The 23,725-nt window shown below is 44.9% G+C and overlaps 1 protein-coding gene across 2 annotated transcripts in view; it reads left to right on the top strand.

The window, feature by feature from the left end:
• Nucleotides 1-19,963, top strand: part of BORCS5 (BLOC-1 related complex subunit 5) — a 76,171-nt gene extending 56,208 nt beyond the window's left edge. For both annotated transcript variants that reach the window (XM_028143945.2, XM_008140419.3), the window contains exon 4: nt 19,269-19,963. In XM_028143945.2, the coding sequence (XP_027999746.1) occupies nt 19,269-19,499 (231 nt within the window). In that variant the 3' untranslated portion in view covers nt 19,500-19,963. The remainder of the gene's footprint in view (nt 1-19,268) is intronic.
• The last annotated feature ends 3,762 nt before the right edge of the window (nt 19,964-23,725 follow it).

The following is a 23,725-nucleotide window of genomic DNA, read 5'->3' as shown; positions in this document are numbered from 1 at the left end:
CTTCCACAAAATACCACGGCCTGGGCGAGTCTATTTTGAAGAAGTGGCGTTAGAAGAAGTTTAAGTTTAAAAAATTTGGCTCTCAAAAGAAATTTCAATCGTTGTACTGTTGATATTTGGCTCTGTTGACTAATGCGTTTGCCGACCACTGTCCTGGAGCAGAGGAGGTAGGCACTGTTTCAGAGTTCTCACTGATGATTTGTTGCCTCTGTTAAAAAGTGCTGGCAAACTCCTGAAACACACATCCATCTGTGCTCAGTTCAAACCTAAGGGTTGAAATTAGTCATTTCCAAATGAATAAAGTTGAGGATGTAGTTTTGATCAAATACCAACTCTCTGATATTATTCCAGATGTTTCCTGGAAATTTGGTTGCCAGAGTGAGGAAGTAACCTAATGCTATGTGTGTTGTAAAGTAAGGGAACTTAATAAGCATGGAGCATGTGTATTAGTGGAAGTGTGGAGCCCGCAGTACCCAGAGGCCTATAAAGTTACAGGGCTTGTGATCACGTAAGTTTGGGTCAAAGGGAAACATGACCATGTCCTAGTCTGATTATGCTAAGAGAAAAGCAAGGAGTTAGCTAAGCTTTCCTGTTGCTAAATTTGGATGATGCTCTTGAATGACAAATGTTTTATAAAGGTGTGTATGAGAGAGAAGTGGAAGATAGAGATGGTCTTCCTTCACAATCAGGGAATCTTGTAATATACACTGACCACTAGTTTTCTTAATGGCTGCAGGATGGCCCCTCAGCCAGCCAGCTCGCACTGCTGAGCAGCTATTGCAGACCTACTTAGTGTGAGGTCCTTTAGGGGCTGCAGAGAAATGTGACCTGGTCCCTGCTCACTGAGAGCTATCTAGGTGAGGGAACAGTAATATGAAAGATAAGGCGCTGTCGATGGAGAGTACTCAGTTACGGTTTATGATTGAAGTTCTCTAAGCGTTAAAGATCAGGCGGTCCACGAACAGGTGAGGTTCAAGCTGGGTCTTAAAGGCATACCAGTATTCGGGAAATGAATGGAGAGAAAGAGCAGAGCATTGCTGGCTGGGAAACAGCTTGACAGTCTCAGAAGGAAATTAACTTTGGGGCTTCATGGGACAGTAGAGAAACTAAACTTGGTCCAAGAAAGCTTCTCTACATTAAGAACCACAGAATGTTGGAGTCGGAAGGAACTTGGAGACCTTCTGGTCCAGTGCCATCATTATTTAGATGCAGAAATTCAAGCCTGCTAGAGAAAGTAAGCAGTTTAACCAGGGTCATAGAGTGAGACAGTGGCAAAATTATGGAATTAAAAGTGGATGAAGATTAAAGGATTTATTTTTATTTTTATTTATTTTATTTTTTTAATTTTATTTTTGTAGATGGTATACTTGAACATGTTTACAGATTAAGGGGGAAGAGACAGAAGAGATAAAAGATGAAAGATAAAAAGGGGATTCATACAGCAACATCCCTGAGGGAACAAGAGAGGAGAGGATTTGGAGCCATGGGGTTCTTTATTTTGAGAGAAAAGGAAGGAAATAAGTAGGCTTATAAAAAGAGGATGCCTGGTACAGATCAGTCACACCTGAGGAGCCTGTGTATTCTCTCTGAGAAGAGGGGAGGTCATTTGTTGGGAGTGACCACTGGGGAGTAGTACAGCTGTGAGCACTGGGAGTCACCGAGGGCTCAGCCGAGGGGAAAACCTCTACCTTGTATCCCTTTTTTTTTTTTTTTAAAAAAAAAGGATTATTTTCTTGTTTTGGTCACATAAATCTTTTTTTTTTAAAGTATATTTTATTGATTTTTTACAGAGAGGAAGGGAGAGGGATAGAGAGTTAGAAACGTCGATGAGAGAGAAACATCTATCAGCTGCCTTCTGCACACCCTCCACTGGGGATGTGCCCACAACCAAGGTACATGCCCTTAACCGGAATTGAACCTGGGACCCTTCAGTCCGCAGGCCGATGCTCTATCCACTGAGCCAAACCGGTTAGGCTACCTTGTATCCTTGGGTGATTTAGTGTAGTGGTTCTGAGTGCAAACTCCAGAGCCTCATTGCCCAGGTTCAAGTCCTGGCACTGCCTCTAACTAGCTCTGTGACCTTAGCCAAGTTACTTAATCCTTCTGAGCCTCAGTTCCCTTACCTGTTATATGAGGATAAGAATAGTATCCATGTCAGTAAGGTTTCTGTGAGAGTTAAACAAGTTTCCGTATGTTAAGTACCTAGGACCCTGTCTGCCGTATGGTAAACACTGGAGTGTTAGCTCTTATTATTTGTTTTAAATATAAATAAATGACTTGAAGAGAAAAGCCTAACCTTATGGCCATGAACTGGCCCATATGAAGTTTCTTGATACAGCAGCAGCCTAAATAGTGGCTCATTTTAAATAATACCCTCAATAATCAAGTGTGATAAAGAACTAAATAGTTAGCTCATTCTGGTTTCCTTGAAACCGTGCATGATTCCTTTCATGCCATGTATATGCAATTTTTGGAATTTTTGTAGTAAATTTAACTGTTTCTTCTGCTTTGTGAGTAGCATACTGGAACCTAGGGAACACGGGTCACAAGAAATGTGAGACTGGATGACCACACATGATTAGTTCTTGGCCTCTAGGCTGTGGGTATATCACTTATCACTTAGGTGATTTTTTGTGAGAGCCCATCATTTCTACTTAAGGATTTGAGTTGACGGGCAGACACTTTCAGTTCTAGGTCACATCTGTCACTGAAATGTGGGTTAAATGGAAGGTAAGGAAGCATGTGTCCTCCTAACGTGGGTGCTTTCCCCGAGGGCCGGGGAAGGCGGAGGGAAGGCTGGTGGCAAGTCCACAGCCCCAGGAAGACACGGTTGAGAGAGTTGGAGCAGTTCTTGTCACTGACCTAGATCGCGGTTCCGTCTCACTCTAGTAGCTATCAATGTGTAAATAAATTAGAATGCCTTTTAACGAAGATAAAGCCTCTAGGGCTATTTTGTTACAGTTATTATGTGCTGGCCTAGGGGCCTTGAAACTAAGTTCATGATATGATTCTGATAGTCTCAGAGTTTGTCATTCTTATGTGTGTTGATAAGCAGGCTATTTTAGCATAAACTAATATGAAGCATTGAAGGGGAGGTTCAGATGAACAGGTAAGAGTTGCATTCCTTAGAAAGTCATATGGCCGAAACCGGTTTGGCTCAGTGGATAGAGCGTCAGCCTGCGGACTCAAGGGTCCCGGGTTCGATTCCGGTCAAGGGCATGTACCTTGGTTGCGGACACATCCCCAGTAGGGGTTGTGCAAGAGGCAGCTGATCGATGTTTCTAACTCTCTATCCCTCTCTCTTCCTCTCTGTAAAAAATCAATAAAACATACTTTAAAAAAAAAAAAAAAAGTCATATGATCACATACGGTTATAAAGAGACCCTAAAGTTGCTCTAACTTAGTTCTTTCATTGCGCAAATAAAGAAAACCAAGGCCCTTGGAGTTTATTTGGGACTTGCCCAAGGTTGTTCTCTTAGGTAATGATTAAGATGATATTAGTTGAGTCTCTGATTCCAGTGCTCTTTTCTGCTTTACCATGCTACTTATGTCTGCTTCTTTGGGATCTTTCACTTCATTTTCAGTTATTGCTTTTCATGTAGTAGGCATTCAGCTGGTGTTTGAAGGGGTGGGCTACCCTTTCAGGAGTCAGTACACAGAGCCAGGCAGGGATTCTTTCTGTTGACAATACAGTAATATTTAAGAACTACCTGGAACCATCTTCCAAGTGTCTGACCTGACTTTCTGTACCATGCCTCCTCCCATGAGACCGGGGGAGAGACTGATCAAGGTTAATCCATTGCTCACAGTGTTGCAGAGAATCGGTGCCTGATCTGGTATTCGCATTCATTCTGACCTCCTTCAGGTAAAAGCCCGGTTTTGTGAACCATTGGTTAGGTGAGGCTGTTGCTAATTATTTATTCTCACACAAGGATGTGTTTTTCTTGATTTTTAGAGAAGGAGGGGGGAGAGAAACATTGATGTGAGAGAGATACATTGATTGCCTCCTGTACGCACCAGGACGGGGGATCGAACCTGAGACCTTTCTGTATACAGGACAATGGTCCAACCAACTGAGCCACACCAGCCAGGGTGAAACTCTGCCTATCACCTTAAACTGTGAATCTCCTTTAAGTGACAACATTGTTAGATTTCTGTTGCTGCTTTTAAACATATTCTGGCATTGGTTGCTGCATGTTTGACCTCAGATTATAAAATGGATTGGAAGTGTTTAATTAAAACTATAAATTTTGATAAGAGCATTCAGATGTTGGGCTTCTTTTTGCTGAAATACTGAGGGCAAGGCATTTCAAGACAGTTTTGGGTTCCCTTTCTATCTTACAAGTGACTTTGGTGTGAAATTCAGGTTGAGACCTTACAGTGTAATTATAGTGCGCCCCCCCTCCCCCCCTTTTGTCCTTTGGGCAACCTTTCTTCTCGGTAAGAAACACAACTGGTGCCTTGGGTGACAGGAAGTAGAGGTGGGGATTGGGCTGCTTCTGGCTGTAAGTCTGCCGTACACTACTTCCTTCCGCCCGGCCCCACACTTCCGTCACAGCAGCACTGCCTCGCCAAAAGGCAGAGATCCTGGAGGAGGGCCCAACCAAGTTTATTACTCGCCTTTTGGAAATGTAGGCTTGTGTTTTTTGGCGAGGCCTGAGCAAAGCCTAGTTATTTGACTGCTCTGAGATTTAACTCCATTCAGATTCTGGATACTGACACAGGAGTATGTGTGAACAGCAGCCCCACTTCCCCCCAGTTCACCTGCCCTAGACGTGGCCCCTAGACAGCTGGCGCTGCCAGCTTTCCTAGTACTGGCTGCAGGTGCCAGGAACTAGAGCCCCTGGTCCTCTCCCACCCCAGCTCGTTTTCAGTCTACCACAGCGGGCAGTGGTAGAAGCTCCATGTAGCCGCCTCTCTTGTGAGGAATGGCAGAGTAACTGGTATCCGTAAGCCAGCTAGTAAGCAGTATTCAGGGCACATGGGTTATAGGATTAGAAGTAGGGCTGGGAAGAGATATTCCCTGTCCTGTATCTCTTTCAGGGAAGAAAAACAAGGAATTTTAGCAAATCTGAGCATTGCTGCAGTGCTGAGAACAATGCCTGGCACATAGGAACATTTAATAAATGTTTGTTAAGTGAACAATTTAATATATCCTGCAATTATTTCAGTATAAACTTTCTTTTATTAGAAAAAGTAAAGGTTGTGAGTGTTGTATTAGGTGGGGTAGGCTATACTGCATCTGTAATTAGACTCAGAGATGTGTAATGGCTCAAATACAACATAAGTTTATTTCTTGCTCATATTCAAGGTGGGTGGTTCTGGTTACTAGGTGACTCTCCTCCTTTGAATTCAGGATTCCAGGATCCTCCCATCTGTGGTTCTGCCATACACAAAGACCACATTGCTCATAGCATCCAGTAGTTGGGAGGGGCAAGAGAGTAGGACCAAACCTGTAAGTGTTGTATATCACTTTGGCTAAACTCAATCCCATGGATAACTACAAAGAAGGCTGGGAAATGTAGTCTATATGTGTGCCCAGGGTTATACTAAATTTTGAGCATCTGTGTTATCCTTGAACTTACATTCCTAAAATGCATCTACAGCCCAACTTTAAGATTAAGAATAGCTGGTGCAAGGTTCCATGGTAAATTTTACTTGTTTTAAGTCCTCCCATCAATGAAAACCAAGTAATATTAAGAAACCCTTGCCCTAGACAGTTTGGTACAGTGGGTTGAGCATCAGCTTGCAGACTGAAGGGTCCCGGGTTTGATTCTGGTCAAGAGCACGTACCTTGGTTGCAGACTCAATCCCGGCCCTGGTTGTAGACACATGGATGTTTCTTTCTGTCTCTCCCCCTCCCTCTCTCTAAAAAAAAAAAAATCAATATCCTTGGGTGAGGATTAACAAATAAAACAAAACAAAAAAGAAACCCTTAAACTTTTAACATTAAGTGAAAAAATTAGGACACACCATTATAATTAAGACTAGGCCTTTCAAAACTTTGTATGCATGTGCTGTTACCTGTCTATTTCATTTATGAACCCATTCAGCTCTGTGCCAGGCTCTGTTCTAGGTGTGAGGATGTGTCACTGAACAAAATGGGATCCTTTCCTCATAGGCCTTGCATTCACTGGGGAACGGGCAATAAACAAGGTAAAAAAGTAAAATATATATCATGTCAGATAAGTGCCAAGGATAAAACTGTAAAACAAGAAAGGGATTTGAAATTTCAATGAGGTGCAGATTTTAGGTAGAGTGGGCCTGGAAGGCCTTACTAGAAAGAAAGGAACTTTTAATATAAAGAGCAAGCCCGGAGACTCTTCGTCAAAACTCTGTCTTTTCCTAAAATTTATCAAATTTTTGGACCAATTACAATCACAGTACCCAAGATTCTATGCATGATTTACAATCTAGTTATTCTCATACTTATCTGGATATTTTGGACTAAAAACCTACTTGCTATCTCTGTTGTTAGTTGGGAAGACACTTGTAGATGGATACTCTTTTTAAAAAGATATCTAATTCTTTCAGGTTCCAAATCCAAAGGATTTCTCTCTAGGATGTGTTCCTAGAGCTTGAGGCAACAGTTAACGTTTTTCTGCCCATATTGACAGGCTGTACTTTAATTATAAGACCTCAGATGTACTCCACAGTTCTCATTCTACACGTGAGTAGAGAGCTTATTACTTGTTTAGGTTATAGCAAACCATTACTAGAAATTGCTCACACAGAAAGTTAGGTGTCACCAACGTGAAGTCCAGAGCAAATGGGATAATGAGTGTGCATGTACTCTGCAGGGCTAGGGGCTATGTGACTGAAAGGATTATTTTAGGGAGTAGAGTCATTTGTTTCAAATGCAATAAGACCAAGGAGGAGGTGATATTAATCTGTAGAAGTGTTTGTGGCACCATTTCAGCATAGATTCAGCAGTGCTTTCTTCCTCCATCCTAAGGTACCTCATCCATTCACTCCTTCACCCTTGCTGAGACCAGTCACTCACTTGCTTTTCCATCTATCTATATGTATAAAGAGCCAGGGTTCATAATGTCCAAAACAGCCAAAGGCTCGACCGAACACCGCAAGTCCTTCCTGCAGTCACTGACTGCCGCACTGCGGGCGCCTCAGCGACCCAGCACTGACTGCTGAGGGGGCTGTGATTAGGCCTGGACAGAGGCCAGGAGAGAGAAGCAGGGTCTGATCGCAGTCCCCGTGGCAGTCAGTGCTGGGTCGGCATGGTGGAAGTCAGTCCTGGTGACCCAGCACTGACTGCCATGCTGCAGGCGCCTCAGTGACCCAGCACTGACTGGCGAGGGGGCTGCGATCAGGCCCAGACAGAGGCCGGGAGAGAAAAGCAGGGTCTGATCTTAGCCCCCGTGGCAGTCAGTGCTGGGTCGGGGTGACGGAAGTCAGTCCTGCAGTCAGTGAACATAGGATCAATTAATATTAAGTGAACATAGGGTCAATTAATATCTCTTTGAGAGGAGTTGAGAATATAAAGTACAGTGTAGAGCAATTGCTTACATTATTTCACATAAAACTCTTTTCAACTAAGATATTTTTCTTTATTTAAAATGTATCTTTATTGTTGAAAGTATTACAGATGTTCCTTTGTTTTAGTGTGTTTTTCCCCCCCATTGATCTCCTCCACCCTGCACCCTCCCTTTCCAGGCCTTCACCAGACTATTGTCTGTGTCCATGGGCTATTCCTATCTAATACATAAAAATCTAGAAAGATTTAGAGAAAATAAAATAAAAGATATGCCAGGTAAATATTGAACAGAAGAGCTGAAGTTGCTGCATGAATACTGGATACAGGCTTGAAGCCAAAACACAACTCATGAGATAAAGTTAGTCATTGTAACATAACAAAAGGTTCCTTTCACTAAAGAGATAAGATGGTTCCCAATACTTATACACATAATAGAACAGTGTGGAGGTTCAGAATGAGCCTCACCAACATGTGTCTCAGTGGTATGCAGATTTTTGAGCTAAGGGCAATTTTAGCTTCAGGCTCAAGTAAAAATTCTGCCCCTCCCATTAACTACCTAAAAAAAAAATTGAATTAGAGGCCTTGCCCATAATAAGACATTATCCTATGTAATAAAACGCTAATATGCAAATCAACTGAACAGCAGAACTACTGGTCGCTATGACACACACTGACCACCAAGGGGTAGATGCTCAATGCAGGAGCTGTGCCCTGGTGGTCAGTGCGCTCCCACAGCTAACCTCCCACAGCCAGCCAACCTCCCGCGGTCTGTTCCCTCCCCGCCTCCCCCGCGCCCCTCCCCACCAGCCGGCCAGGCCCAGGAACCTCACCCATGCACAGATTTGTGCACCGGGCCTGTAGTCTTATAATAATCATAGTTGTAGTCTCCCACATCCACTAAAGTCAGACTGCTCCTTGGTCTCCACTCCTGCCCATGCCTTCTACTATGCTGCCTGCTGCTAGAATCTGCTCTTCGTCTCTGCCTGATGAACCCTGTACTCCCATCAGTATAGCCAGCAGCCTATCCATGAGTCATTCCTGGTCCCCATTGGTTTCAGAAGGCATCTCCTGGCCTTGGCCATGTAGCTGTTGGTTAGAGCATCGTCCCTATGCACCAAGGGTTCAATCCGCGGTCAGGGCACATGCAAGAGGCAGCCAGTGAATGCATAAATAAGTGGAATGACAAATCAGTCCTCTCTCTCTCTCTCTCTCTCTCTCTCTCTCTCTCTCTCCATCTCTCCATTCCTCTTTCTCTAAACTCAATAAATTAGAAAAAGAAATTTTTTAAGAAGGGGTCCCTGCCTCATTCCTCCCCCCGGGCTCAGGAGATGTTTGTTTGCTGGATGAGTTTGTGTAGCGATGATGAACACCAGCTCTGTGCGGGTGACGGTAGGAGCCCCTGGATTTACAGGTCAGGCTCTCCCATGTCAGGCTAGGTCATCCGGCACAGGGTTTAGGAGCACACACTCTGTGTCAAGTGGGATATGGGATCCCAACATAGTATCTTCGTGTCATTGTCATCGTCATCACCATCATCATCTCCTCCTCATAGTCAGTGTCACCTGTTTGTTCTTTAGGCATAAGTTAGAGGATTTCAGCTGTAAAATATTTATCTCCACACCAAGGCCTGTTCTCTCTGAGTCAAAAAAGGGGTTGTGTTCATGGATAGTTGGGGTTCCTAAGTAAGGGAATTGTAGAGCACATAACTAGTCCAGTTTTACGCTGTTTAATCACCTCCGCTCAGGTTTAAACTATTGAATGTGTCACTGAGGTCATACAGACTGACTTTCGTTTCCCTTTGATCCTGGCACTGGGAAGGGGAGTCCAGGTCACTGATGTGGCTCCCAGGTTTTCTTCTTCATCCACCCACTCCATCTGCCAGCGTGGCTTCTGCACACGTCTCCTACGGAAGTAGAAGTGGTAGTAGTAATAATGCTGCCGTCATTTTTTACATGTTTACCATGTGCCAGGTCTGGAATGGACATGTTACATACCTTATCATCTGTGTATGACAGATAAGGAAGCCAAGGTTCAGAGACCCAAAAGGGCAACCATTCAAGGTGACACAGTTGTTAAGTAGTGGAGCTGGGACTCAACCCGGACCTAAAACCCACATTTGAGATTCCAAATGCTTTCTACGGCAGTTTTTTTTTTTTTCTTTCTCTTTGATTCTTTATGCAAGGGCTTTTACTTGCCAGCCTCTCTCCATGTTTGTACCTAATGCTAACTTTCCCGGACCCAATATCCCTTTATCATATTTCCTTCCTGGTTTCACAGTATATGTTTATATTTCAAAAGTGATCCTTATAGGATGCAGCCCCACCTTAAAAAATAACCCCGATGACCCCAGATTTACACCTTTAAAATGCCAGCTCTCCCTACGCTGAGGCCACCTTTTCTACACTCCCCGTCGCTCACTTTCTTGTGAAAGGATCTCTGAGGACTATGGCAGTCATGGAGGTGGACGGAGAGGGGCAGTCAGGGGAGCCAGGGAGCGGACCTGCGCCAAGGGGCGTCATACCTCCCCAGCCCCACGCTGGAAGGAAGGCAGAGGAAGGGGGTCTTTAATTAGAAAGCAGAACGGGGACTTGTCAAGGAGGCAGAAGATCTGAGGTGTCAGAGTGCCCTGGACTAATGTCTTCGTAGAGTCCAGGGAAAGCTCTCCCAAGGGGGAGGGAGGAGTGGGATTTCTGCCCTCCAGCCAGCCCGCCGTTTACCCTGATCTCTTTCTTTTCCTGATGTTCTGCCTTTCAGTGTCCCTCCCCGGCCCCCCTATTTTTTTTGGGGGGGAAGGGGGATAAAGAGGCGGGGTTTGCGGGAGAGGGGAATCTGCCTGACTAACATATTTAGCTTTGGGAAACTGCTTGAAGGTTTTGAGATTTCTTTCCCACCTCCTTGCCTAGACATAACTGCCAAGGGTAAGAAGGCACAAGGGGAAGTTGGGCAAGCCATAAAACAATAATTGGAACAGAGTGATGCAATTCAAATTCCTGAGGTCCTGGTATCTCTCGGTTCTCTTAAAGACCCAAATAAAATTTGTTCCTTTGCTGAGACAGATACATTGTTTGAACAAAGGAAACAGGGTCACTTCAAAATGTCCACTATGTGGTAACCCACACCATTCAGCCCGTGTTGTAATTAATGAAAACACTGGCGACAGTCTGCCCATTGTTTGCCGTTGAGCAACAGGAAATGGCAAGCTAACAAGGAGCTGGAGAAGGCTTATGTCATTCCAGGGGAAGCAGAAACCGCACAGTTTTGACCGATCGCTTCCTGGTTGCAGATCTAGGTCCACCTGAGCAGGTTCTATTCCTAATGGACATGGAGATGTTTTGTTTTGACCTTATCAGTTGATTTTGACATTCATCTGTAGTAGATACTTTGTTTTCCTTATATCCAGAAATGGTGTATTGAAAAACACTGTTTTAGATCACAGTTTTCACACACAGTTGTAATCCATCCGACAGGATAGAACTAGCTACAGGAAAGGAAATGTCACTGGCCAACTTAGTGCACGGGATAGTTGACAGGAAAGTCGTGTGGTGGCCCTGGGACTCAGGAGATGTGGAGTCCCGCCCTGGCGTAGACTTAGGCAAATAATGTCTTTACCACTTTGGAGTTAGTCTGGTAAAGTGAGAGGGGTGGGATCAAATGCTCTCTCGGGACCCCTGCCGCTCTAAAGTTCTATGTTCAAAGCCCCCTTCGTGAAGTCAAGAATCATGAAATGCTTGGACAAGTGAAATGTCCGAGTACAAAGTGTGCAAACAGACTTTGCCAGTGAAAATGTTGTTCAAATTGATCTGCTAGTAGATAGTTTATCCCTTTAATCTTCTCTCTGGTTTTGTTTTTATAATTTGTCTGCTAATTTGTTGTTTTTGTTATTAAGAAATTAAATATTGGTGGTTAAATTAGAAACAAAAGTCTTCTTTCACTGCACTTGAAAACTAAAAGTTGCTAAGTCCATCTATTTAGGATTTCAAAAACGTATTGAACATATTGCTCAACATGGTACCGTATTTTCCAGCGTATAAGACAACTGGGCGTATAGAAGATTTTCCTGGGTTAAAAAGTCGTCTTATACGCCGGAAAATACGGTATGTATTTCAGTGAAATGAATTGACATTTGAATTAATGAGCTCTGTAGAAAAGATAGGCAAAGATTTGGTGAAGAGGCCTGGGTTTAAATATATATTAGAGGCCCGGTGCATGAATTCGTGCATGGGTGGGGTCCGGCCAGCCTGGCCAGGGGGAGGGGACATGGGTGGTTGGCCGGCCTGCCTGCTGGTCGAACTCCTGGTCGAGGGGACAATTTGCATATTAGCCTTTTATTATATAGGATATACACTGAGTGGCCAGATTATTATGCATTCAGAGATCATAATAATGTGGCCACTCAGTGTAGTACATAGTACAATGCCTAACATTTAATAGATAATTAATAGTAGTTGTAACTGCTATACATTATTTTATTACAGTAATTAAAATAACTAGGGAATTACCGATTGATATAGACTGTGTTCTGCCTACCCAGTCATCCTAATGTGATGTACATAGATTACTAAAGACACAGTCCCAGTAGTATGGATTTCAGTTTTTGTTTTTGAGACCATGTGGACTGAGGTTTTCCAGAGAAGTTTCCCTTCTTGTGTGCCTTATCCGCCAAAGGTGTGATATGAAAATAAATAGCAAGAGTTTACTCTTGTAAGCTGTCATTGCAAACTGTTGTCTTCAGAAACAGGGTAGCTTCAACAGTGTGGGATAATTGGTAACAATTGGCCTGTGATGCAATTAATGAAAACACCTGCCCATTGTGTCAGAGAGAGGCATCCCAGAGAACATTAAGGGCACGAACCTCAGTTAAGGGCACGCAATTGAGTTGTGGTTTGATCCCCGGCCCTAGCCTGGTCCGGGTGCCTGCAGGAGGCAATCTCTCTCTCTCTCTCTCTCTCTCTCTCTCTCTCTCTCTCTGTCTCTGTCTCTGTCTCTGTCTCTGTCTCTCTGTCTCCCTCTCTCTCCTCAGTGGTCATTGTGGAGTCAGTTTACATACAGGCAAAAAAGGTTCCAGGAGGTGGCTGAGATCTCGATTTTGAGGTACCTCTCACCCTTTTATAGTGTACAGTTCAATGGTTCTTGGTATAGTCACATAGTTGTACAACCAACACCACTGTCTAATTTCAGAACACTTTCATCACCCCAAAAAGAAACCCCCATAAATTAGTAATCACTCCCCATCTCCTGTTCTCCTATTCCATAATAATCACTAATCTGCTTCCTATATCTGTGGATTGCCTAGTCTAGTCATTTCATATAAACGGAATCATATGTGGCCTTTTGTGTCTGGCCTCTTTCACTTAGCACGATATTATCAAAGCTCATCCATGTTGCAGCCTTGCATTTGTTGCAAATGTTGTCAGTTGCATTCCTTATCTTATATAATAAAAGGCTAATATGCAAATTGTCCCTATGGGCGGGAGTTTGACCGACTGGGAGTTAGACGTGCGCTGACCACCAGGGGGTGGCGCGAAACATGGCAGGCATCAGTGACGCAACCCTGGCAGTGGGCAGCAGTGGAGGCACTGCCAGCCCCAATGGGCCCCAACAAGAGCAGGACCACAGCAGGATGGTGGAGCAGGTGAGTGGGTGGTGCCAGGCCAAGGCAGGTGTGAAGGGAGGCCCCGGCCAGCAGCCGCTAGGGACCCTATCCATGCACGAATTTCGTGCACTAGGCCTCTAGTTATCTATAATAATAAAAGTGTAATATGCTAATTAGACTGGACAAAGCAGGAGCTGGGAGGGCCGAGGCAAGCCACTGTAGCTGTGAGGGCCGAGCCCCTTGCATGAATTTCGTGCATCGGGCCTCTAGTGGTTAAATAATATTCCATTGTATGAAAATAGACCACATTTTGTTTATCCATTCATCACTTGATGAATATTTTTCTTTGAATGTGGTCATATAATCTGAGAATTTCTTAGTTTCATTTTAGCATTATGAAAAAACAAATCTCTTAAGCAGATTTGGCCATTCCATGGAATTTGTTATTAGCACTCTTCTATTTTTAGATTGCTTTTGTATAAATCCTCTCATTTATAATCTTCATAACACTACTGTCAGATGGGAAGGATGGATGACAGGTGGTATTATTACCACTTTAAAAAAGTAGAAGCTGAGACTCAGTTTGTGATTTGTCATACAGCTAGTAGAATTTAAATTCAAGCTTTCTTTTTTTTTTTAATTTATTTTTATTGTTGACACTATTACAGATGTCCCCATTTCCACCACCCCCTTTGCCCACCTGCACCCAGCCCACTCCCCTTCCCTCTGGCCAACACCATAGTATTGTCTGTGTCTATGGATTGTGCCTATATGTTCTTTGACTAATTCCTTCACCTTGTTTCACTAGTCCCTACCTCCCTCACAGCTGTCAGTCTGTTTCATGTATCCTTTGTTTCTATTAGCCTTCCATCTTTTTATGGTAATGAATTATTAGCCATGTCAAGGATTTAGGGTGGGTGTGAACCTACATTTCTAAAAATCAGTAATATGCCTATCTCCAAATAGGCATTTGAGGCATGGCCAAGTCCCTACAGATTGTTACTGGCCCCAGAATTGATTATTTAGATAGCTACAGTTTAAAACAGGATGAATTGTCATTTTTTCCTTTTAGCCCTTTAGCTAAAAAAAAAAAAATCTTACAATAAAAGAACAGAATTGTATGTTACTGTATATTTGTTACATTTTGGAGCACAGGGGTTGCCCGTGCAAGGGAGGAACAGAGCTGGGACTGGATTCAGAATGTGAGAAGAGGGACAGATAGCCCTTGGATAGCTGGCCTTGGCTCACCATGGCCTCCTCCTCCCCAGGAGCTCATGTTCTTACATTGAATTGAGGTGGAGAATGAGCACAGAGAAAGTGAACTATCTATTGGGATCAAATAAAAATTGACCCTGAGGCTTAAGTTAACTGAGCGACATCACATTAAAAACTGGGCATTGCTTTTAAAGGATATAAAGGTGTGTGATTTTTTAAAAAAAACACATAGTCTCCTTAAATTCTTAAGCAGTCTTTTTTGTTTTTAACATTTCCTGTAAACGTAAGTAATTTAGGGATAGGAAAAGCAACAATCTACTGATCATATAGACTTGAATTTTGTTAACTGTGGGACACAGTTTACCTGCTCATTTTTCTTTTGACCCATAAAAAAAGTTATTAAACTTATTTCTGGCCATCTTATACAATATCTATATGAGGCTCTCTTATTGTTGGATCATGCATCTTTTCTAACTTACCAGTAAAGCTATAGGCCCTTGTAAAATGTATCACTACTTTGAAGAGATGACCTTTAGATTGAAAAGGAAATCTCATTAAGCATGTAGACATCTTCCAAAGGAGACCCACCTGTCCCAAACCAGCATCAAAGCTTACTTTACCGGGAAATTTTATGTAACAAAGAATTTGAAGCTGGAGAAGATACAAAAGCTCTTCTGTCTGCTTTCAAACGTTTTTTTTTTTTTAAAAAAAAATACACATGCACGTTCACATAAATATTTATATTTTACCATGTTGGGTAACACCAAACAGTGGTAATAGTTACTCATTGTCATGGCTGAACATAAAAACACAGGGTAGGACTTGTAGGCAAGTAGTGATTTCACTTATTACGTAGTGTGAAGTGTTTCTGTGTTTCTGTCAGGAAACTTGGGGCTGAGTAATTGGACTCTGTGGTAAGATTTTTCAGTAGCAGAAATTCAGAACACAAATAAAACTTGTCAGCAAAAACACACAATGGTGAACTGTCATCTGAGTGACTATGAAAGCCTTGAAGCTGGTGAAATAGAGATGAGTCATAACAACAGAGATACAGTGTGTCTATTTGGATTCCTCAAAATGTCAGCCTTTTTTCTGCCCTTACTTATTAAATCTCTTACCTCTGGTACCATGTTGAATAGAAGTGATGAGAGTGAACATCCTTGTTCCTGATCTTAGGGGGGAAAGTGCCTTTCACCACTAACTGTGGCTTTTCCATAGATGCCCTTTATCAATTGAGGACTGTTGTTCTTCTGTTTCTAGTTGGCTGACATTTTTTATAATTGAATTTGTTGAATGCTTTTTTTGCATCTATTGAAGTGATTATATGATTTTTAATCTTTGCTCTGTTGAAATGGCAGATTACTTTTGATTGCCAGATGCTGTAAAAGTTTGCATCCTTGAGCTAAGCCTCACTTGGTTAGGATGCATTATCCTTTCGTATATTGCTGGATTTGATTTGCTGATATTTTGGATCCATATCCAGCAGTGGACTGACCAGGTGGGCAAATAGGTTACCCCGTCCATACAGGGAACAAATTTGAGCACATTCTGCAGAGATCTAATGTTTTGGTAAAGCCCACAGATATACCCACAAATCATCTCACCTCCTTTTTCACCTGTCCTTTGAAATGTACTGCCACAAAAAAACAATGTATGAATATGTAGGACAAGGTTTGAAGTATGCGTTTGAAAGTAAATATTTGGTTCCTTGAGGGCAAGAACTTTACCTCATTCATTTCTATCAGTTAAAGATTAAATTCAGCTGCTGTTACAGAGACCCAAAATTACAGTGGCTTATATAGAATGGAAGTTTATGCTTCTCTCCCATGCCTGGTACTACTCTCAGCCACAAAACTCCTCATGGACCCAGACTTCTCTAGCTTTCTGCTCTGCCAATCCAGTGATTTGACCTTAGTTATTCTTGTGGTCTCAGGGAGCTGCATCCACATTCCGGCCACAGCAGAGTGAAGGAAGGGATGAAGAGGAGAAGGAGGAGAGCAGAGTGTGCCAGCTAACAGCTGCCACGGGCAACTTCCACATATACATCCACTGACTAGAACTTAGTTACGGCAAAACAAGGATTTCAAGGCAAGGGTAGTGGAGAATAAATAGGCGTTCTCTGTATTGGAAAATCTTTTTTTTTTTTTTTTCACATTTAAATGATGTTTCTGGAAGTTCCTGAAACAAACTTTTTGCAACATTTCTCTTTCTGGGCCTGAGTTTCCTGGAATAGTAAAGTTACGTTAACAAAGACAGTGGAAAAGAAACGTCATGTTAATGTACACAGTAAGCTGTGTGGGTGTGAATAGTTTTGGTTCTCAGTATCTATATTCATATGACCTTGCATGTTCACCCTACAGTACTCAACACATGTCTGTTTATGCTTCTAAAATCTTTGTCCCAAAAATAGAAATAGGAAAGGTGAGTAACAAAAGTTCCAGATTGTCACAATGGTAAGATCCAGAATTGCATTAGATAGTGACTTTACTGCCTAAAGTCACGTCAGATGTGCTAGAATAAGTCTGTACTGGGGTTCATCGACCGTACAAAGATAGAGACAGGGATTAGGGATCAGGAACAGTGTTGCCTCAAGAGAGAAAAGGACATGAGAAATGGGTATCACCAATTTTACTATACTTTTCCAGGTATTAAACTCTTACTTGCACCAAATTGAGACTTCCTTGTAGCAATCAGAAAGAATGGGAAAAGATTTAAAAGGCAATGACTTTTTCCATCATGTACTTTGACGTTGTTCAATGCCAAGCCATGTACCAACTGAAATTTCACGTACCAACTACAATCTCATGTACACCAGTGGGGCACTCTCTTGCTTGGGAAATACGTGTAAAAGGAAGATGCTGGACTGAGGAGATCTGAGTTCTAGGCTTGGTTCTGTCATTCTGAGATCTTGGAGGTCACTCAACCTTAAGTTGTTTTTTTCTTCCATGGACTGTTATGCAGTTGGCTCTTGAAAGCCAAACTGTAAGCATGTATGAATAGCATGCTTGAGTGATGTATTCCCACCTAAGCATGAAACATGATGTGGCTCTGAACTAAAGCTGTGGCTACATTAAACATGGGACCCAGCTGGATGCGCAAATGTGTAGGGACGTATATACTATTGAGCAAACACCTTGCTAAGATGGTTGTAAAAACTGTCTGATCAAGTAAATATCAGGGGGAATGGGCTGATTGCCAAGGGCCTTCGACATGATAAACTCCTCATGTGCCTGTCTCCTCTGTTGCGTTGGCGGTTGGGGGATGGGATGACCCTGTCAAGTGAAATGAGAGGGTCCTGGATTCTGGCAGGCTGTCCCATGACCCGGCTGGTTCTTATGAGGATTCCAACTGGCTCCCCCATCGTCCGCTGCCCCTCAGAAGTGGAGTGTGTCTCGGTGCTGGATTGAATCGCCGCCCTGGAAAGGCCTGGCGGTTGACTGTCATGGACGCAATCATTTACTGGTTCACTGCCTCCAGAGTGCTGAGTGACTGAATGGGGTTGCACAAAACCCTCTGAGAGTACAAACTGTTTCCACATTATTTGGAGTTTCCCACTCAGATGGTTTTTGTTCTGTTGTTTTCTCCTTGCACCCCCTCCCACTAGCTGTCTTTTTGTCCCCTAGGCCAGTGGTCGGCAAACTCATTAGTCAACAGGGCCAAATATCAACAGTACAATGATTGAAATTTCTTTTGAGAGCCGAAAACCGACTTCTGCGCATGGGCCACGAAGTTTCAATCGCACTGTACATGCGCGTCCACACGTGGTATTTTGTGGAAGAGCTGCACTCCAGGGGCCAAAGAGCCGCATGTGGCTCGCGAGCCGCAGTTTGCCGACCACGGGCCTAGGCATTACAGAACAAAGGAGGAACCAACCCTGAAATCAAGCACTGAGTTCTGACACCAGCCCTCTGTCCACAGACAGACAGTGTGAAAACAGAACTGGTTCTTTTTTGTTGGGGTTAGCTTTGGTCTCTTCGATGTTAGTTAGTTAGTTAGTTAGTTAGTTAGTTAATTTTGTTTGGTCACGCCATTTGCAGAGGCTCTGTGGTAGCTTGATGGAATGCCAGCACTTGGCACGATTGTGGTTGGGAGGGGGCGTGCTCCTGGGAGAGATGAGAAGGGCAGCCATAGCACTTGAACTCTGGGATAGCTGTGTGAGTCTTTGATCATTTGTTTCTTCACTGGTCGGGGGAGGAAACTGGGAGGGAGAGGATGTGGGGTCTACTCACAGGCGGGGGTACAGGCACCGGACATGCTAGAGGTTCCCTCCCCCTGCTTTATCCAGATGGTAGGTTCCAAAGAACTTCACGAGGGGAAGAAAAGAGGTCACAGAAGGGGAGCCCGGAGCCTCAAGTTTGTTTAACTGGGCGAGAGGATGCACGAAGCGCTCCTCACAGTTTGCCTCACAGGGAGTGGACTTGAGCCGTGGTTGGCATTTTGCTCCTGGCAGCGAAAGCCGCCCGGGAAGAGAGGGCAAATGAAGAGTGGGGTTTACAGCACCTCTGTGCCACCCCGGATCCTGCGCTACACGTGTTTGCAGGTGTTATTTCATCCTCACAGCAGCCTACAGCTCCTGGATTTGTTCCGTTGCTTGCAGATGAAGACCTTGAGAAAGAAAGCATAATTATTATCAACTCACGTGGCAGAGCCAGCTTCAGACCCTGGCCTGTCTGATTTCTGAACCCAGGATTCTTTCATGTAGAGAGATCGAGATAGAAATCCCAGGGTCTCAACAAGGTACAAAACGGCTCATGTTCCCAAAACACAGAGCCGAGACAGTCCTCTCTTAGTCTCCCTCTAATGATGGTTCTAGGGGTTTTTTAATCCCCAGCGCTTGCTGCCCCTAAAGCTAGCCGGCTCCCACCTGACCCGAGGGACTCTGTGCCTCCTGCCGAGCGCTGACCACCGGACTTGCTCCAGAGAGGACTCGCACTAGATTAATGCATCTCACTTCCTTTCCTTCTACAGATGGACCTCTCGGTAGAAACTCTCTTTAGCTTCATGCAAGAGCGCCAGAAAAGGTATGCCAAATACGCGGAGCAGATCCAGAAAGTCAACGAAATGTCCGCCATCCTCCGCCGCATCCAGATGGGCATAGACCAGACCGTGCCCCTGATGGAGAGGCTCAACAGCATGCTGCCCGAGGGCGAGCGGCTGGAGCCCTTCAGCATGAAGCCGGACCGGGAGCTCACGCTGTAGCGGCTCCTCCCCTCCAGCCAGGCGGCGGTTCCCCGGGGACAGAGCCTGGCGCCACCCGGACCCTGAGGACGCTGGGAACCGACGCCGGGTGATGTGACCGGGCTCGGGCTGGTGGAAGGGGCTGTGAGGCAGCCCGCTGGCCTGCAAACCTCATGTTGCCCGACCTCCCCCTTTCCTCGGTGCAGTTTCCTTTGCAAAATGAACCAAACTAATCCTCAGTGATACCTGATGTCGGGACGGTTTTATTAGGAATGCTGTCCAGAACTCTGCACTGGGAGTTATTTTATTTTGTTTAGCTTTTTTAAATTGAGAGTGTCTGTTATTTAGTGTAGCTGGTGGAGTGAGGATGTGGAGCGAAGGGGAGGGGTATGTATGTTAAGGAGCTCCGTGTCCTTGATGCCTCCATGAAATGTTGTCAAGGCTCTGGCTATGGGTTGCAAACATAAAGAACTAATTTAATCCGGGCCTGTGTGTTGTTACTGTTCCTACCCCATTTCCACCCCACAGGCTTTTCTCTGGGCACCCTCTTCCTGCTCCAGGGAAACACCAGTGCTGGTGTGCGCCAGGTTACGGTGTGTTGTCATCGGAAACTGGCAACTCCCTTTCTACACCCTCACCGGGCTCATCTCCCACTGCCAGCGGGGTTCCTGGTGCCGCCCGTTTGTGGAACAGGGTTCTAGCCAGCATGTTTCACCGGCCTGGCAGGCGTGTGGCGCGGCCGGCTTTGACGGGACACCCGACAGCACTCACTCAGCAGGCGTTCATGGCGCCGTCGGATGTGCCAGACCCTGCGCCGGGGAGATGGAAATGGCCACAGCGTCCCTGCCCTTCAGAACGCTGCTGATGGCTATGAGAGTTTAGGAAATGAAGCCATTTGAGTAACCAGAGCTACTTCGTGCAGCACTTTGCACGTCATAAATGTTCAAATGGAAGAAAAAACTGAAGAAGCAAAGGAATGGGGTGTGGGAACAGGTCCAGGCAGGGGAACTGAGTCCGAGCTGGGGAGGAAGGGGAGCCCTGGGCCGGGACGTCCTACAGGACTCACCGGCTCCCTCTGCTCCTCCAAACCCGAGGGCTTTCTTCGGTGTCAGAAACAGCCTTCGGTGTGTTTGTAAGATGAACGCTGATCTCACTTAGCATATCCCAGGGAAGCTTTACCTGCTTCTTGGAGCTTACAGTTTTTTAAATCTTGGATGGTAATGAGGTGCTATCTTGCAAGGTCCCTAGAACCCAGAATAAACTGTAGGACAGAAACAGCTTGAAACCGTGTGCAGAGAAAGATCAATGGAGTACAATACAGTCCAGAATGGGCAGTATTCAGGACTATATTCTGAATGACAGAAGAAACATGAATACTCTAAGCCAGTGGTCGGCAAACTCATTAGTCAACAGAGCCAACTATCAACAGTACAACGATTGAAATTTCTTGTGAGAGCCAAATTTTTTAAACTTAAACTTCTTCTAACGCCACTTCTTCAAAATAGACTCACCCAGGCCGTGGCATTTTGTGGAAGAGCCACACTCAAGGGGCCAAAGAGCCACATGTGGCTCGCGAGCCGCAGTTTGCCGACCACGGCTCTAAGCTAAATGGAAAAAAATAACTTTTAAAAACTCAGACATAGGAAAACACCTACAATTTCTAGGATTTTCTAAGGACCAAAATAATATCAAGACTGTTCACTTCCTCTGAGCCAGGAAGACAAGTTGGAAACCAGAGCCCAGAGAAGAGGCCAGGGTTGCGTCTCCCTATCTGCCAGGCTGACCCCAGCACCCATTTCTGCCTCCCTGGGCCCCGGTAAGGTGGGTGGAGACGTCAGCCTGAGGAGATGGAGTGGTCTGAGGGAGCCATGGCGGAACACGGAGCAATGAGCTGGGAGTGGGGAGCTCTGCCTTCACCTCGCTTGGGCCGCACTGGTGAAAGAGGCTTGCCATCACAATGCCTCTGGGAGGTCAGGATCTTGAAGAAAGAATAACGTATCTTCCCTTCATTGATGGGCAGCTCTCCCTTCTTTCACGTGTTAAACTTATTCTACTCATCTCAAAGCTCCAGCATGTCCTTGTGCTTGGAGCTGGGTTCTGTAGTCAACAGGAACTAAGAAAAAAGACAATGCTGGTGATGGCTTTAAAATGCCACTTACTGTCAGCTGGTTAAGACTCGGCCTACCTGGCCTATTGGTCTTTCTCTGCGTACTCTTCCATGCTGTTTGTTTTTTATGTTAATACTAGTAGCCCCTTGCAGGAAGATTCCTGCAATAGGGCTTCCTGCTGTACTGTCCCGTGCCCTGCCTGCTTCCCTTCCTTCTCCACCACCCCACCTGCTTGCTTCTCTGCAGCTTCGCTCCCTTCTGCAGCGCTTGGCTTCTTCCTATGCTGTCTTGATATGCAAATTAACCGCCATCTTGGTTGGGTTAATTTGCATATTCACCCTGATTGGCTGGTGGGCGTGGCTTGGGTGTAGCGAAGGTGTGGTCAATTTGCATATTACTCTTTTATTAGGTAGGATTATAATTTCACAATACATTTTAATATGGCTGGAATAGGCCCCACCTACTCTCATTACTATTTTTTTTCTAACTTTTTTAAATCTCTAAACTGGCAGAAAAGTGGAAAAATATAATACAAGGAATACTCCTATTCCCTTCACCTGGACCGACAGTAAGTGGCATTTTAAAGCCATCACCGTCACTGTCCTTCTTTGAGTTCCTATTGAAGACAGAACCCAGCTCCAAACACCAGGACATGCTGTAGCTTCCAGAGAAGGAAGGGCTTGCTGTCTCCAGGGCTGGAAAAGAGCCCAGGTGCCCTCACCCTCACCACTTACTTCGTAGTAAAATGAATTAGACAAAACAATGGCGTTGACTTAGATTGCTGTCCTGGGTAGATACTTATTGGAGAGCAGCAGAGGAGAACAATGTATTTTTTAAAGAATACTAGTTAATTAGATGTTCATGGTGTGTGGTAGTTTCACAATATTGTGCACTTGGCTAACTTATACTGTGCTTCCCAGAATTCCCTTCCCTGTTTATTTCCGGCTAGGTCTGGCCACAGAAGTGTCTGGCCACTTGTTAGGCAAGTAACACCATGCCCAGGCTTAGTGCTGGCCGTTGCCGTGGGTTGGGCCATGTGGCATCTCATGCACATGCCATGGGTCTGGTGGACAGCCGCTGGGCCCAGAGCTTCTCCCGCTCCCCAGCTCCCCGGAACTCGGCCTGCTGCTCTGCCAAACCCCGGGCCGGTGTGACACTGGCTTCTTCAGGCCATCTGCAGCGGGAGGACGCAGGCTCAGAGGAGAGGCCAGCTGGTGAGATGGGTGTTGGGTCCACCGTGTTGCTTGCAGGCTTCAGTTGTCCTGGCTCTCCCCACTGCACATCCAGCTTCTTGCCCAGCCACCTGCCCGGTGACTTCAGGCCAAGGAAAAACAGCTGAACTGAGACTTGTACCAGCGGCTGGAACTAACTGCTTAAGGTCAGTTCCTTTAACAGCCCTCCCTATTCTGCATCATTCCTAGTGGTTCTTTGATAATTTGGTGTGACCTGTCCTTTCTCGACTCAATATTTTACTTTTTCCACTGGATTCCGGGAATCCGGGGGATTTGTTATTTCAAGTAACAGGTATGCTTGATGTCTGCTGGTTAATACGCGACGACCTACCTGGCCTTTGGGGGTTTCGGGAGTGAGGAGGCAGCGGAGTTGTGGAAGAGGCCTGGCTGGAAGTGTCTTGATCTCCAGTAAGTCACTGAAATCTCCCTGAGCCCCAGTTTCCACCTCCCTACCACATCAGCTGGTCTGGGCGGGCTCCCAAGCCCCTCCACCTCTAAGGTTTCCAAGTCTGCAACTCTGACACGTGACTCTTTAGCAACGATGAGGGCCATCTTGACCTGTCGTCTCTGAGCAGTGGCCTTGGGCCTTGGGGTAGTGACTTTACATTCTGAGTTCCCGAGGGAACAAAGCTTCTTTCCTTCTTTTTGTTAATTACAAATTAGGTGTCCAGTGGCTCCCTTCCCGTAAGAATGTTCTGCTTATCAGTTGATTCATCTGTGTTTATGATCACCATCAAACAGGCCCCTCACATGCAGTCCCCTTGTTTGACTAGTTGAAGCAGGTGGCCTTCACCCCTTGTGTCATGTGAATAAAAACTTACAACAATTGAGTTGTGGGGTTAAGATCAAGTGATAATGTAGGTTTCACGAGAGCCTTCATGTAGATCTCGTGTCTGTTTCCCTCAGT

Source organism: Eptesicus fuscus, chromosome 7, assembly GCF_027574615.1.
Source record: "Eptesicus fuscus isolate TK198812 chromosome 7, DD_ASM_mEF_20220401, whole genome shotgun sequence".
NCBI classification, from domain to species: domain Eukaryota; kingdom Metazoa; phylum Chordata; class Mammalia; order Chiroptera; family Vespertilionidae; genus Eptesicus; species Eptesicus fuscus.
Note: the sequence above shows the minus strand (reverse complement) of the source record. Positions and strands in the feature narration are given on the sequence as shown.